Genomic DNA, 11,692 nt, shown 5'->3' on the forward strand with positions numbered 1-11,692 from the left:
ACACAAATAGCTAATCAGCCAATCACATGGCTGCCACTCAATGCATTTAGGCATGTAGAGGTGGTCAAGACAACTTGCTGAAGTGCAAACCGAGCATCAGAATGGGGAAGAAAGGGGATTTAAGTGACTTTGAACGTAGCGTGGTTCTTGGTTCAGAAACTGCTGATCTACTGGGATTTTCACGCACAACCATCTCTAGGGTTTACAGAGAATGGTCTGAAAAAGAGAAAATGTCCAGTGAGCATCAGTTGTGTGGAAGAAAATGCTCCAACACCTTGTTGAAAGGTACATGCCACGTAGAATTAAGGCAGTTCTGAAGGCAGAAGGGGGTCCAACCTTTTACTAGCAAATAAACCTAATAAGTACCTAATAAAGTGGTGTGTGTGTGTGTGTGTGTGTGTGTGTGTGTGTGTGTGTGTGTGTATGTATGTGTGTGTAAGCCACAGTAAGAGCCATTATCTTCAAATGGGAGAAAACTTGAAACAGGAGTAGATCTTCACAGAAATGGCCAGCCTGCCTAATGTCCTCCAAGAGCAAGGCCACAAAAGATTCTAGACAAACATCCAAGATGCTGCAGGCCACACTCACCTCAGATAAGCTCAGCATTCATGATTTCACCATTAGAAAGAGACTGGGCCAAAATGGTATCCACGGTAGAGCAGCAAGGGGGAAAAAAACAGCTGCTAACCAAGAGAAGCAAAAGGCCTCATCTCACATTTCATGTAAAACTCCTTGGTGAACCCCCCAGGCATTTTATAATTGTATTCTGTGGACTGATGAGTCAGAAGCAGAACTTTTTTGGAGGATGTCAGATGTCTGAATCTGAAGCTCGAGTGCAATAGGTTTATGCAGCAACACAACAATCTGAAGCACAAGAGCAAGTTTTGTGAAGTTTTTGCATTTGTGAGGTCATACACAAAACTGTTCTTTGTGTACTCAGGTTGCCATTGTCTTGTATTACGTTTTGTATAAGGATCTGAAACCATTTAGTGTGACAAATATACAAAATTAAAGGAAATCAGGAAATACTTTTTCACAGCACTGTAACTGAGAAACAGTATTGTTACTGTACGTTGCTTTATGAATTCTGGGTTAACCTGTGCTCTCATGCATTTTCTCAGATCAGCAAGTATCTCGTATGGAGAAACTGGCCAGCCTGGTGGAGGAGTTAGAGGCAGACGAGTGGAAGTATAAACCTATTGAACAGTTACTTGGCTTCACTACTTCATAACTAAATGCATGTCAAAGCTTGTGTGAATTTGTTGTATTGTTATTGATTTTTTTTTTTTTTTTACATAAGCAAATTCAGAAAGCTTTTCATACCTTGTTTTATATACTTTTTCACTTTTCAATTGAACATGGGTACTGTAGCTATGCCATGTATAACTATGGTCTTAAATTACACAGGTTAATTTTTAATATAGTAAATATAATTATTTGAAATAAAGTTTTAATCTAACTTATATGATCCAAATGAGATCTGAGAGAAAAGTTATTCCATTGTTTTTTTCCATGGGTGATAAATGCATGAATAATGGCACTTTATTACTGTACGTATCACTGAGTATTATTGTGGAAGATTTGAACTTTAAGTATTATTGAAACTGAATACTTTTAGTTTTATGTAATAAAAAATGCATACTTTTTGCTCCTTACATTTTAAAATAGACCTTCAAAGTACTTGTTACAAATGACCCAGGCCAGATTTCTCTCTTTATATCTTGTTAATCAGTCAAGTATTTTTGCACATTTGAATTTACTGGGCCTCATTCACTAATATCCTCCTATGTTTTTTATAATTTGTTTTTGAAAAATAAAAAGTCTACGTCAGATCCATGAAGTGGTCTTAAACCTCAGAATTGTTGGCACCTATATGCTCTTAAGTGTGTGTAGACTCTGTTCTTGCTTTAGAACGAATATCAAATAAGACATTTAATAAGACAATAATACATTTATGGCATTTGGCTGATGCTCTTGTCCAGAGCGACTTACAATTTGATCATTTTACACAGGTAGGCCAAGGCGGTGTTAGGAGTCTTGCCCAAGGACACTTATTGTTATAGTGTAGGGTGCTTGCCCAGGTGGGGGATTGAACCCCAGTCTACAGTGTAGAAGGCAGAGGTGTTAACCACTACACTAACCAACATTAGTGAATGTCAGAATCTTTGTGAAAACTGTAAGTAGGTTTTAAGAAGAAATATCTTCTTAAGAACAGTTGGTGAATGAGGCCCATTTATTTTATTAAAACATCCAACCAAATTCATATTAAATGGAACTCTCCACAATCATGTTTATTTGTTTTTGTACTCAAAATAGTATGACTGATTAGTCTTCACACCACACATCACCCAACAATGAACTTGTGTCTTCTAAACCGTTTGCATTCATGTACTTGACTATGTATATACATTATATTGCCAAAAGTATTCGCTCATCTGCCTTCACACGCATATGAATTTGAGTGACATCCCATTCTTAATCCATGGGGTTTAATATGATGTCTATTTTCCACAAGAGTTAGGAGTGTGTTTATGGGGATTTTTGACCATTCTTCCAGAAGCGCATTTGTGAAGTCAGACTCTGATGTTAGACGAGAAGGCCTGGCTCACAGTCTCTGCTCTAATTCATCCCAAAGGTCCTCTGTCAGGTTGAGCTCAGGAATCTGTGCAGGCCAGTCAAGTTCGCTCATCCATGTCGTTATAGACCTTGCTTTGTGCACTGGTGCGCAATCATGTTGAACAGGAAGGGGCCATCCCACAAACTTTTCCCACAAAGTTGGGAGCATGAAATTGTCCAAAATCTTGTTCTGCTGAAGCATTAAGAGTTTCTTTCACTTTAACTAAGGGGCCGAGCGCAACTCCTGAAAAACACCACCACACTATAATCCCCCCTCCACCAAACTTTACACTTGGCACAATGCAGTCAAGCACCGTTCTGGCAACCGCCAAACCCAGCCTCATCCATCGGATTGCCAGACGGAGAAGCGTGATTTGTCACTCCAGAGATCTCGTCTTCACTGCTCTAGAGTCCAGTGGTGGCGTGTTATGCCACTGCATTCAATGCTTTGCGTTGTGTTTGGAGATGAGAGGCTTGGATGCAGCTGCTTGGCCATGGAAACCCATTCCATGAAGCTCTGTACACACTGTTCTTGAGCTCATCTGAAGGCCACATGACATTTGGAGGTCTGTAGTGATTGACTGCAGAAAGTTGGCGATCTCTGCTCTCTATGCAGTATAGAAGCAGTCTGTATGCCTAGGTGCTTGGTTTTATACGTCTGTGGCCATGGAAGTGATTGTAACACCTGGATTCAATGATTTGGATGGGTGAGTGAACTTTTGGAAATATAGTGTATGTATAGACTAAGCATATTTTGGCTGCATACTTCCCCTCTAATAGAGTAAGATTTTGACACAGTACTCATACTTTAAGTACAATTTTATCTATTTCACAGGTCCAGCCAGAAATCTGGCTGTCAGATCTGCAATGTACACTTTTCTCTAACATTTAATTTCAGGTTTTATGTCCAGGTCTGGGTTATATCCTTCAGTGTTCTGCTGTGTCTCAAATATGCAGTCTTTCAATTTAACAAAACTCAAAGGGCTCTTTTTACAACTTCTAGAACTTCATTCCTTTGTCTAACAAGATGCAGTGTTTGTTTATCTGGGATACATATTTAGCGCTGCTATTCAAAAGCCTCTCAACCAAGTGCACCAGTTTGTTTTTGTCTTCAGCCTATTGTGCAGCCTGCAGCGTTTAATATATGTAGATGTAGGACAGAAAGCCAGGGCTTTGTTTTTCCACACGCCTGCACAGTCGCTATTAATTTTAGCGCTGCGGACTGAGCTTCTCCTCCCCCTCAATGAGAGAGAGAGAGAGAGTTGAGACTGAAGAAACAGGAGAAGACAAAGCGAGAGAGGGGGGTTGAGGGGAGATAGTAAAGAAAAGCAACATTCTTTGTCCTGAACTGAACATGGTGACAGACGTAAGCAGACGATTCTGTTCAAAACAAACTCTTAACACACGCACACCCTCAGACCTGCCACGGAGGGCTTCGTCTTTTCAAACATTCGAGGAAAAATCCTTCAGTGACGCATGTGTGGGCTGTTTGGTTGAGAGTGTTCTTCTCTGAGAGGAAAACACACTGACCCCTGTTTACAAGCCACTCCCTCCCTGCAACTTAGCATATGCGCTCTGCGGGCCGGAACAGTCCGATGGATGTTTTGCATCTGATTGAAAGCAGGATGAACGTACAGAATGTCCTGTTCTCTGGGTGATGGTCCACTCGCTGCTGCGTAAAGGGGCGTAACCGTCCCAACAAAGTGAACTGCTGGGTCCTAAACAATCTTGTCGCCCCACTAATCCATCTACAATGCCTTGCTCACGGTAAAGCCCTTTTCAAGCATCTTATGAGTGTGCAACTTTGGAAAATGCCATCTGAATTAGTACATGTGCGTTAATATTTATTTGATTATTTTGGCCAAACATTTATTACTTTTAATGGGGACCTTTATGGGCTAGTTTGTTCACTGCAAATGTAAGCCTGGTCTAAAAATCCGTTTTCAAATGAAAATCACCAGTAACCATTTGAACAACTGCAGATCGAGGAATCATCTGAGTTTGTGTTGTATTCAGCAAGTGAAAGCAGATGCAGATATACATCAGAGGCCTACTGTATGCTATGTACTCGGACAAAGAACACGTGTCATTGTTGTTTTTTTTCTCCCTCCCCTCAATCCCTCACAGAGAACAGTTTGTCCAGCACTCACATGTACTTTCAACACATCTGTGCAATCTGGCTACCTGCCAAAAAACTTTGAGAGCAAATGCAAATATAAGGATGTATTCATGCACTTGGCTAGCTGAGTGAAAGTAACTCTCAGAGCTGTTTGTAGCTACTCTACAAGAACTTTTGGGCTAATCATTACACTTTATTCTTTACGGGAACATCGTCTTCCATTTTAATGCAATAGTCTAACATATTAAATTGTATTTTCTTTTTGTGTAAATGGTTAAAACCTTTTAACATCTGATGTATGATTTAACACACAGAAATAAAGGGTTCAAGTAAGGGCATAATAACTATAATAACAGGCACGCTGACATCCTAAAGTCTCAGTGGCTGTGTGATGTCCATGCGGTCTGCTGGCATGTTTAGTGTTGTTAACCAATAAACGTTCATATACTTTATACTACTACTTTATATTGTTTTATAGGTGTTTATGTACCAGACGAGTATTTTTAATTGCAACCTGGTCATTTGAGGACAGGAACAGTTGAGGAAAACACTGTTTATGTTTTTACACACACACACACACACACACACACACACACACACACACACACACACACACACACACACACACACATATATATATATATATATATATATATATATATATATACATATATATACATATTACAAATACAGTGCTAAGCATTTAGGCTCTGGAAAAATTCAAGTTAAAAAACTGGCCTTTATCTGGTCAGTAAGCTTTAGTTTACTCACAGAACTCTAATATCACAATAAATAAAAATAACATGAATACAATAAGTGGTAGTTTTATGTATGTCAGTGTATTTGTTTAAACATGTCCAGACCTCTCATTGAGCCAGCCCAATATTAATTGTGATTTTCATCCTTTGTCTTGTTTGACTAAATTATACTTCATTGTTATAGCAGGTGTGCAGCTGGTGTAATCTAACAAATCTGTGCAAGTAGCTGGGGACATCGTGGAGATATCTGGAACCAAACTTTGGTCCTCAAATTAGCTCAAAATATCAACTACTCTAGAACAAAAAAGGTTACTTTTTGCTGTATTTATGACTGTTTGCATTATTCTACTGATACATGTGAGTTTTACAAGCTATAATACTGCAAAGATCAATGGTTTAAATAATATATGTTTTATATTCATATAACTACATCATAAGGTGCCAATGACAAATTAATTAAAACGCAGTTAATTATACAATAACCTTTAAAAATAAAGGTGGCAAAAAGGGTCATTGGGAGCAATGGTATAGAAGGACCACTCTTGGTTGCCTAAAGAATCTTTCAATGGACAGTTCTTTAAAAAAACAGTTCAGTAAATGAGATGTAAGACTATGAAGTTTGAAGAACCTCCACATAGTATAAAGTTTCTATAGCAAAATGTTTCCTAGAAACACATCTACATTATTTTATTTATAAGAGTGTATTTACAAACAACTACTTTTCATATGTGATTACTTGTGTAACTCGTTGTACTTTTTGCATCAGAGAAATCTGAATCAATCCTGCACGCCTCCAGCAACTGCAGGTCATTTATCTCAGGACTAGGCTTTCATCAGGAAGATCCTTATTTCTTGTAATGTCATCAGATGAACTGTGCTAGAATGCTGATCTATTTAGAACCATGTAATATTGCATCATGCTGCACAGTGACACCACAAGAGGCACTATACCCTGTCAAGTCAATGCAGAGTCCAGCTCCTTTCATTCACTGTTTGAAACATGTTGCAAGTACATTGAAAATTACTACAAATGCAGTGGGCATTAAAGTCCCTTGTTTCTTGGCGAAACTATAATAAAATGCAGGTGCTGGGGAAGCCGATGCCTTATGAATAGGGACTGGATGATTCATGCCCAGTAATGTATTGTTGCATCACAGCCTGCTGTCTACAGTGCTGCTCCTTATTCTGGCTTTACAGCTTGTAGCTCCTCAGCCTGTGAGATTAACACAGTGAACTGAAATACATCTCAGGGCAGCACACAAAATTGTTTTTCTACCATCTCTAAGATGACTTTTTATTGCTCTTATAAAAGCTACTGTTGTGTATGTAGAACTAACTTTAGTGAAGTTACAATTGCATGAGCTCTACTTAGCACACTGATACACTGTTATCTCCTGTTTTTCTGTACTGTTAGGGCAGACAGGCTTGACCAGGCTGTAATTTGTGAGCTGTAGTATTGTCCATGCTGTTCCCTCCACCCATCCTCTTCCACCCTGTCTAGGGCAGGGGCCAAACAGCTCTCCCAGGTTTTCTTGCCTGTGGTTTGTAGTGTGTGTGTGTGTGTGTGTGTGTGTGTGTGTGTGTGTGTGTGTGTGTGTGTATATATATATATATATATATATATATATATATATATATATATATATATATATATGAATAAAAGTCTTTATTATAAGTCTTTTATCTTTAAAAACCTTCTGTTTCTTTTCCCTTTAGATATACAGTCACTAATTAATTGCTCAATACAAATGCAATTTTAAGGATTTTTCCCAGTTTCCCATGTTACATACTACATTAACACACACATTACAAAGGATTCTACCAAAAATGTTGTATTCTATCAATATAGACCATTTGTATACAGCCAGTGCCATTACTGGACCCTTTTTTAAGGGTGAGTTTGTCCTATTTTGATCGCATCTTTAACTATTAGTGAATAAAATAACACAAACCAAAAGACACACATGTTGTCATATTACTGTTGTGTTACCAATATTGTCCTTTTTTGTGGCCTGTACATATGCAGCCACAGCCACCACACACAGTGGTGGGTAGTACAAGATGTACAAGTCAAAGTTTGATGGATTATCACTTTTTTGATATAGTTTTTTTTTAATCTGCTACTTCTACTTAAGTGTATTTGTGAGTAATCTATTTTTACGGGGTTGCATTTTAATCATGAACATTTACAAATTCCATGTTTGTGTTTATTTTCATGATATGCTCACACTAATCACTTTTACAATGTTAGACCAAATTATCTCAAAAGGAGAAAAATACAGCCGGACACATTCCAGTTATGATGATATGTACTCCACAAGTTCAATAGGACACTCGTTGAAGAGTTTTTTTTTTTTGTGGTTTTACTCAAATTATGTTGGAAAGCTGCTTTTACTTCCAAGTGAGTCAGTAACAGCAACAGTACTTTTACTTGCCTTACTGTGGCCACCTCTTGTTTAGCCTACACTTATGCAAATTCACACAAGCTATTCCATGTAAACCAGCACATAAATGCTAGTATCCTAATCAGTGTTACACCAGTGAAGCACTAGTGTCCACCCAAACGGTCTACGAACCTGCAGGACGTGAGAATTTGTCCCAACTTGTTCCGCAGTGAGACAAAAGGCTTGGGGGCTGTTTTTCCTCCGCTCAGCTCACAGCCTGATGTTACCGGGCAGAGTGGAACGCTCGAGACGTGAGCTGAACGCTGATTGGCTGCTGAGTCTTTGCGAAGCCAGGCAGGCTCGGCTCTGGAGCTGAAAGCTGATTGGCTGCCGAGTTACCGAGGGGGGCGTGTACAGCGGCAGCTGGTGCAGAGCTATTTAAACAGCTTTGTTCAGATTCATGACATCAGTCTGTGGCGAAGGAACAGACGGGAAGGCTCAGACTGAAACAGCACTGAAAACGGCTCCTTTGTTACTTTCAGCACTTTGTTTTTCATGGAGCATTAGCTGTGTTATCCTCAGCACTTCATTGGTATCGTCAACGTACCTGAAGAACTCAATTTTGGTAAGTGTTGGACTTTAAAGCGGCCGCTTTAAATCTTTTAAACACGGGCTTTCTTTGTGTTCATTCTGAGTAGTTGGTGATTCTGCATAGTTGACTAGTTAACTTGCTAGTTTCAGCAAAATGCAAATCGGCTTACAACACGTACTTAGTGTTGTATTTGTTGGTATTTTCTGCATAAACAACGAGCAAAACAGAAAGACAGATGTAGTCCCTCTCTGTTCTTTGTGTGCAGGCGTTATGCGTTACAGCAGTTACCTACGGTTTCTCTGACACTAGCTAACGCGAGAAAGTTCTTTCCTGTTGGCTTAACAGCTCTGCCTTTTGTTCTGATCATGTCAATCATTTTTATGTATCTTTTCTCCTTCAGAAGTTGAAACAGACTTCAGTTTCGAGTGAAGAAGCAAGTCTTGCGGGATAGAGCCATGCATAAAGAGCGAAGTGCTGGTGTTTGTGCAGCTGAGGCCTCAGCCAAGCGCCTGTCCTGGAGCTCCCTGGTGCAGAAACTGAGCCACAGCCTGGACTCCGACTCCGAGGGCAACAGCATTAGAGACGATGTGTCGGATTCTGGTACGTGTCTCTGCTTTGTTTGTGACTGAAACTGAAATGATCCTTATGTAGTTGGCTTTATCGAGCTATAGAGGTGGATGGAGTAGGCAGATGTATTTAAGAAACATCAGTAAAGTTTTAAACCTCAAACTAAGCCAAAGCCTATTTAAACATGAGCAAAAGATGCCAGTTTAAAGAACTTCCAGATCCCGAGTTGACATGCAGTAGAGCTTAATACATCTAGCTTTTCAGCATGAGAGCTGAAGTTTGCTTTGTGCTTTGGGATCACTTTGGTCCAAAATACAATGAGAATGTTAAGAAATTTAACTGATGTAATGAATGTAAAACATCTTACTTCATAAATGTCTTGCAGAACTAATGGCTCATTTTCTCTTTCAGGTTCACTGTCTTTGCCAGACTTGTCAAGTCTTGAAGGTGATATGTTTTATGACCCAATGGAAGAGAGCCTCTGTAAGGAAATGGTGCAGCTGATTGCCCGCAGCCTGACTGAAGCAAAAGACTGCACTCTCCACTGCTCCAAACTGCTCATCCCAGAGAAACTTCTGGAGCACATTGGTGAGGAGCTAGTACACTTGGCTGCAAGTGAGCCATGTGGCCTGCGGGGGGCGCTGATTGACCTGTGTGTGGAGCAGGGAGACACCTACAAGTGTGCTGGGCAGATAGCAGCCGACCCTTACCTCGTGCCCACCTTTCAGCTCACACTTGTACTCAGACTGGAGTCAGGCGGCATTTGGCCTAAAATCCAAGGCCTGTTTGCCACCAAGTCCTCAACTCCAGTTGTGAAACATGCCCTCAAACTAAGCACTGGCTTCAGGGTGATCAAGAGAAAACTCTATAGCTCTGAGGAGCTGCTTATTGAAGAATGTTGAACGCAAATGTCTCCTCAACCTCCAGTGGCTGTCAGTTCTTAGAGAAACTTGTTACTTTTTGGTGACCTATGATATTGCCAGCTGAGGACTGAAGTGACTGCCTTTTGACAACTGACTGCCTGAGGCAATAAACCCTGTATTTTGTAATGAAGTTGTATTACAATAGTGAAGATGATCTTACCCGATGGCAAATCTCCATATCCTATTGTCACAAGGGTGTTTATACAAAAGAACTTGGGGTACACTGTTTGTCAAATTGATGAACATGCTTGCATTCAACGATTGCTGTATGTACAAGTTATTGATTACTGCATTCTTATATTGCACTTCTTTCAGGCAGTTTTCTAACCTGACAGGTGCTATTCTGTTGACTGCTTTGAAACGTTTACCTCAGTTTCTGCGGAAACCTGCTGTGGCAGCTATTTAGTCTTGTTGTAAACTTTATTTTATTTTTTTATTTTTTTTTACTTGTTTCATGGAAGATTGTTTTTTTTTTTTTTAACGTTTTATTTAGCAAGTGCCATTTTGTGAACAGATGTTTGGCCTTCAGTTAAAAAGGACCCATGGGGTGGGGGGTGTTTTTGGTGTTTTTTTTTTTTTTTTTTTTTTTTTTTTTTTTTTTTTTTTTTAAATGCATATTTTCCTGTGCATAATTATTTATTTGATATTCAAATACTGTTACACTTTGTACGTTCATTTAAGAAAATAAATTATTTTTGAAGAGATGCCTTAATTGTGGTGTGCTTCATGTGTGAGATGGTGAGGGTATAATTGTTTTGTATATGCATGTGGTTAAGAACTGTAGCTCAACTGCATGCAAAACTACTACTCGACCAGATTTGTGCAGAAAAGGTGCCTACTTTAGTGAGAAATACATAATCTGAATTGGTTTTATGGCTTTCGTTATCACAGTGAAGTTGCTATGAAAATGTGAACCTCATTTTAAGGTGTGTGGGCTACTTCTAATGGAAAGGCTTACAAAGATATTGGGCTCTGACACTCAACCCAAACTACCCTCTGCCACAATATAAAAGTCTAGAAATACAACAAATCTCACAATTGTCTTGACACAATCTCAAGGCTTAAGACTTGAGGACTTAAGTTAAAATAAAAACAAACCACCCTTCCAAGGGTTGTTTCAGGAACCAAAAGCAATTTTATGGCACAATGCAAGGAAACCTTTAGGAGTGAAAAACTTTAAGCCTGTCCACAATAGCTGTCTTAGTTATGAAGACTCTTGATTGGGCCATTCAAACCATTCAGTGACCTACATTTTTGAAGACAGATTTTAATAGATGGTTATCCATGCGCTTATAGCACTACACTACTTCTTAAGCCTTTCCAGCATACCTTTAATTACATGGTCACAGAAATTCAAGCAAATGTCATTCCACTACATGGAATGAACTAAAGTAACAAACTTCTCAAAGTTTGATAAACCTACTGCTCAAAATAGATGAAAGAGTAAAAACAATTCTGCAAAGCATAAAATGATGTATTAATGTTCTTTGATGAACTGCTACTCTGGTTTGTAAAGTTTTTCCAATGTTGGAGGAAAGAAAAAGAGAAAATAAGCAGTGTATTCATTAGAAGTGCAGATCCAGCAGAGACCAGTTCTAGCAAGCTGTGACCATCAGCACACATGAGCTGTTTGAACTACAGGCTGAGGATAAACGTGAGCCTCAGCATGTTTTAGCTTTCACTGGGAATGTAAACGCCTGCCAAAATCCGACAGCTAACATGACTCACACAGA

At 39.3% G+C, this 11,692-nt stretch overlaps 2 protein-coding genes across 2 annotated transcripts in view; both read left to right on the top strand.

Moving 5' to 3' along the window:
• Nucleotides 1-1,474, top strand: part of anapc16 (anaphase promoting complex subunit 16) — a 7,916-nt gene extending 6,442 nt beyond the window's left edge. Inside the window, exon 4 of the mRNA XM_017703555.2 lies at nucleotides 1,122-1,474. Coding sequence (XP_017559044.1) covers nucleotides 1,122-1,231 — 110 coding nt within the window. The 3' untranslated portion in view covers nucleotides 1,232-1,474. The remainder of the gene's footprint in view (nucleotides 1-1,121) is intronic.
• Nucleotides 1,475-8,331: 6,857 nt separating this feature from the next.
• Nucleotides 8,332-10,085, top strand: ddit4 (DNA-damage-inducible transcript 4). The gene is made up of 3 exons (XM_017703519.2): nucleotides 8,332-8,502; nucleotides 8,870-9,069; nucleotides 9,448-10,085. The coding sequence occupies exons 2-3, from the start codon at nucleotides 8,925-8,927 to the stop codon at nucleotides 9,936-9,938; spliced, it is 636 nt and encodes a 211-aa protein (XP_017559008.1). The 5' UTR covers nucleotides 8,332-8,502; nucleotides 8,870-8,924; the 3' UTR covers nucleotides 9,939-10,085.
• The last annotated feature ends 1,607 nt before the right edge of the window (nucleotides 10,086-11,692 follow it).

The sequence above is a fragment of the Pygocentrus nattereri genome, chromosome 13 (genome assembly GCF_015220715.1).
Source record: "Pygocentrus nattereri isolate fPygNat1 chromosome 13, fPygNat1.pri, whole genome shotgun sequence".
Taxonomy (NCBI): Eukaryota; Metazoa; Chordata; class Actinopteri; order Characiformes; family Serrasalmidae; genus Pygocentrus; species Pygocentrus nattereri.

Coding starts and splice junctions, on each gene's coding strand:
- ddit4 (XM_017703519.2), top strand. CDS start 8,925: ATGCATAAAGAGCGAAGTGCTGGTGTTTGTGCAGCTGAGGCCTCAGCC. Junction 9,070..9,447: donor AGACGATGTGTCGGATTCTG/GTACGTGTCTCT, acceptor TTTCTCTTTCAG/GTTCACTGTCTTTGCCAGAC.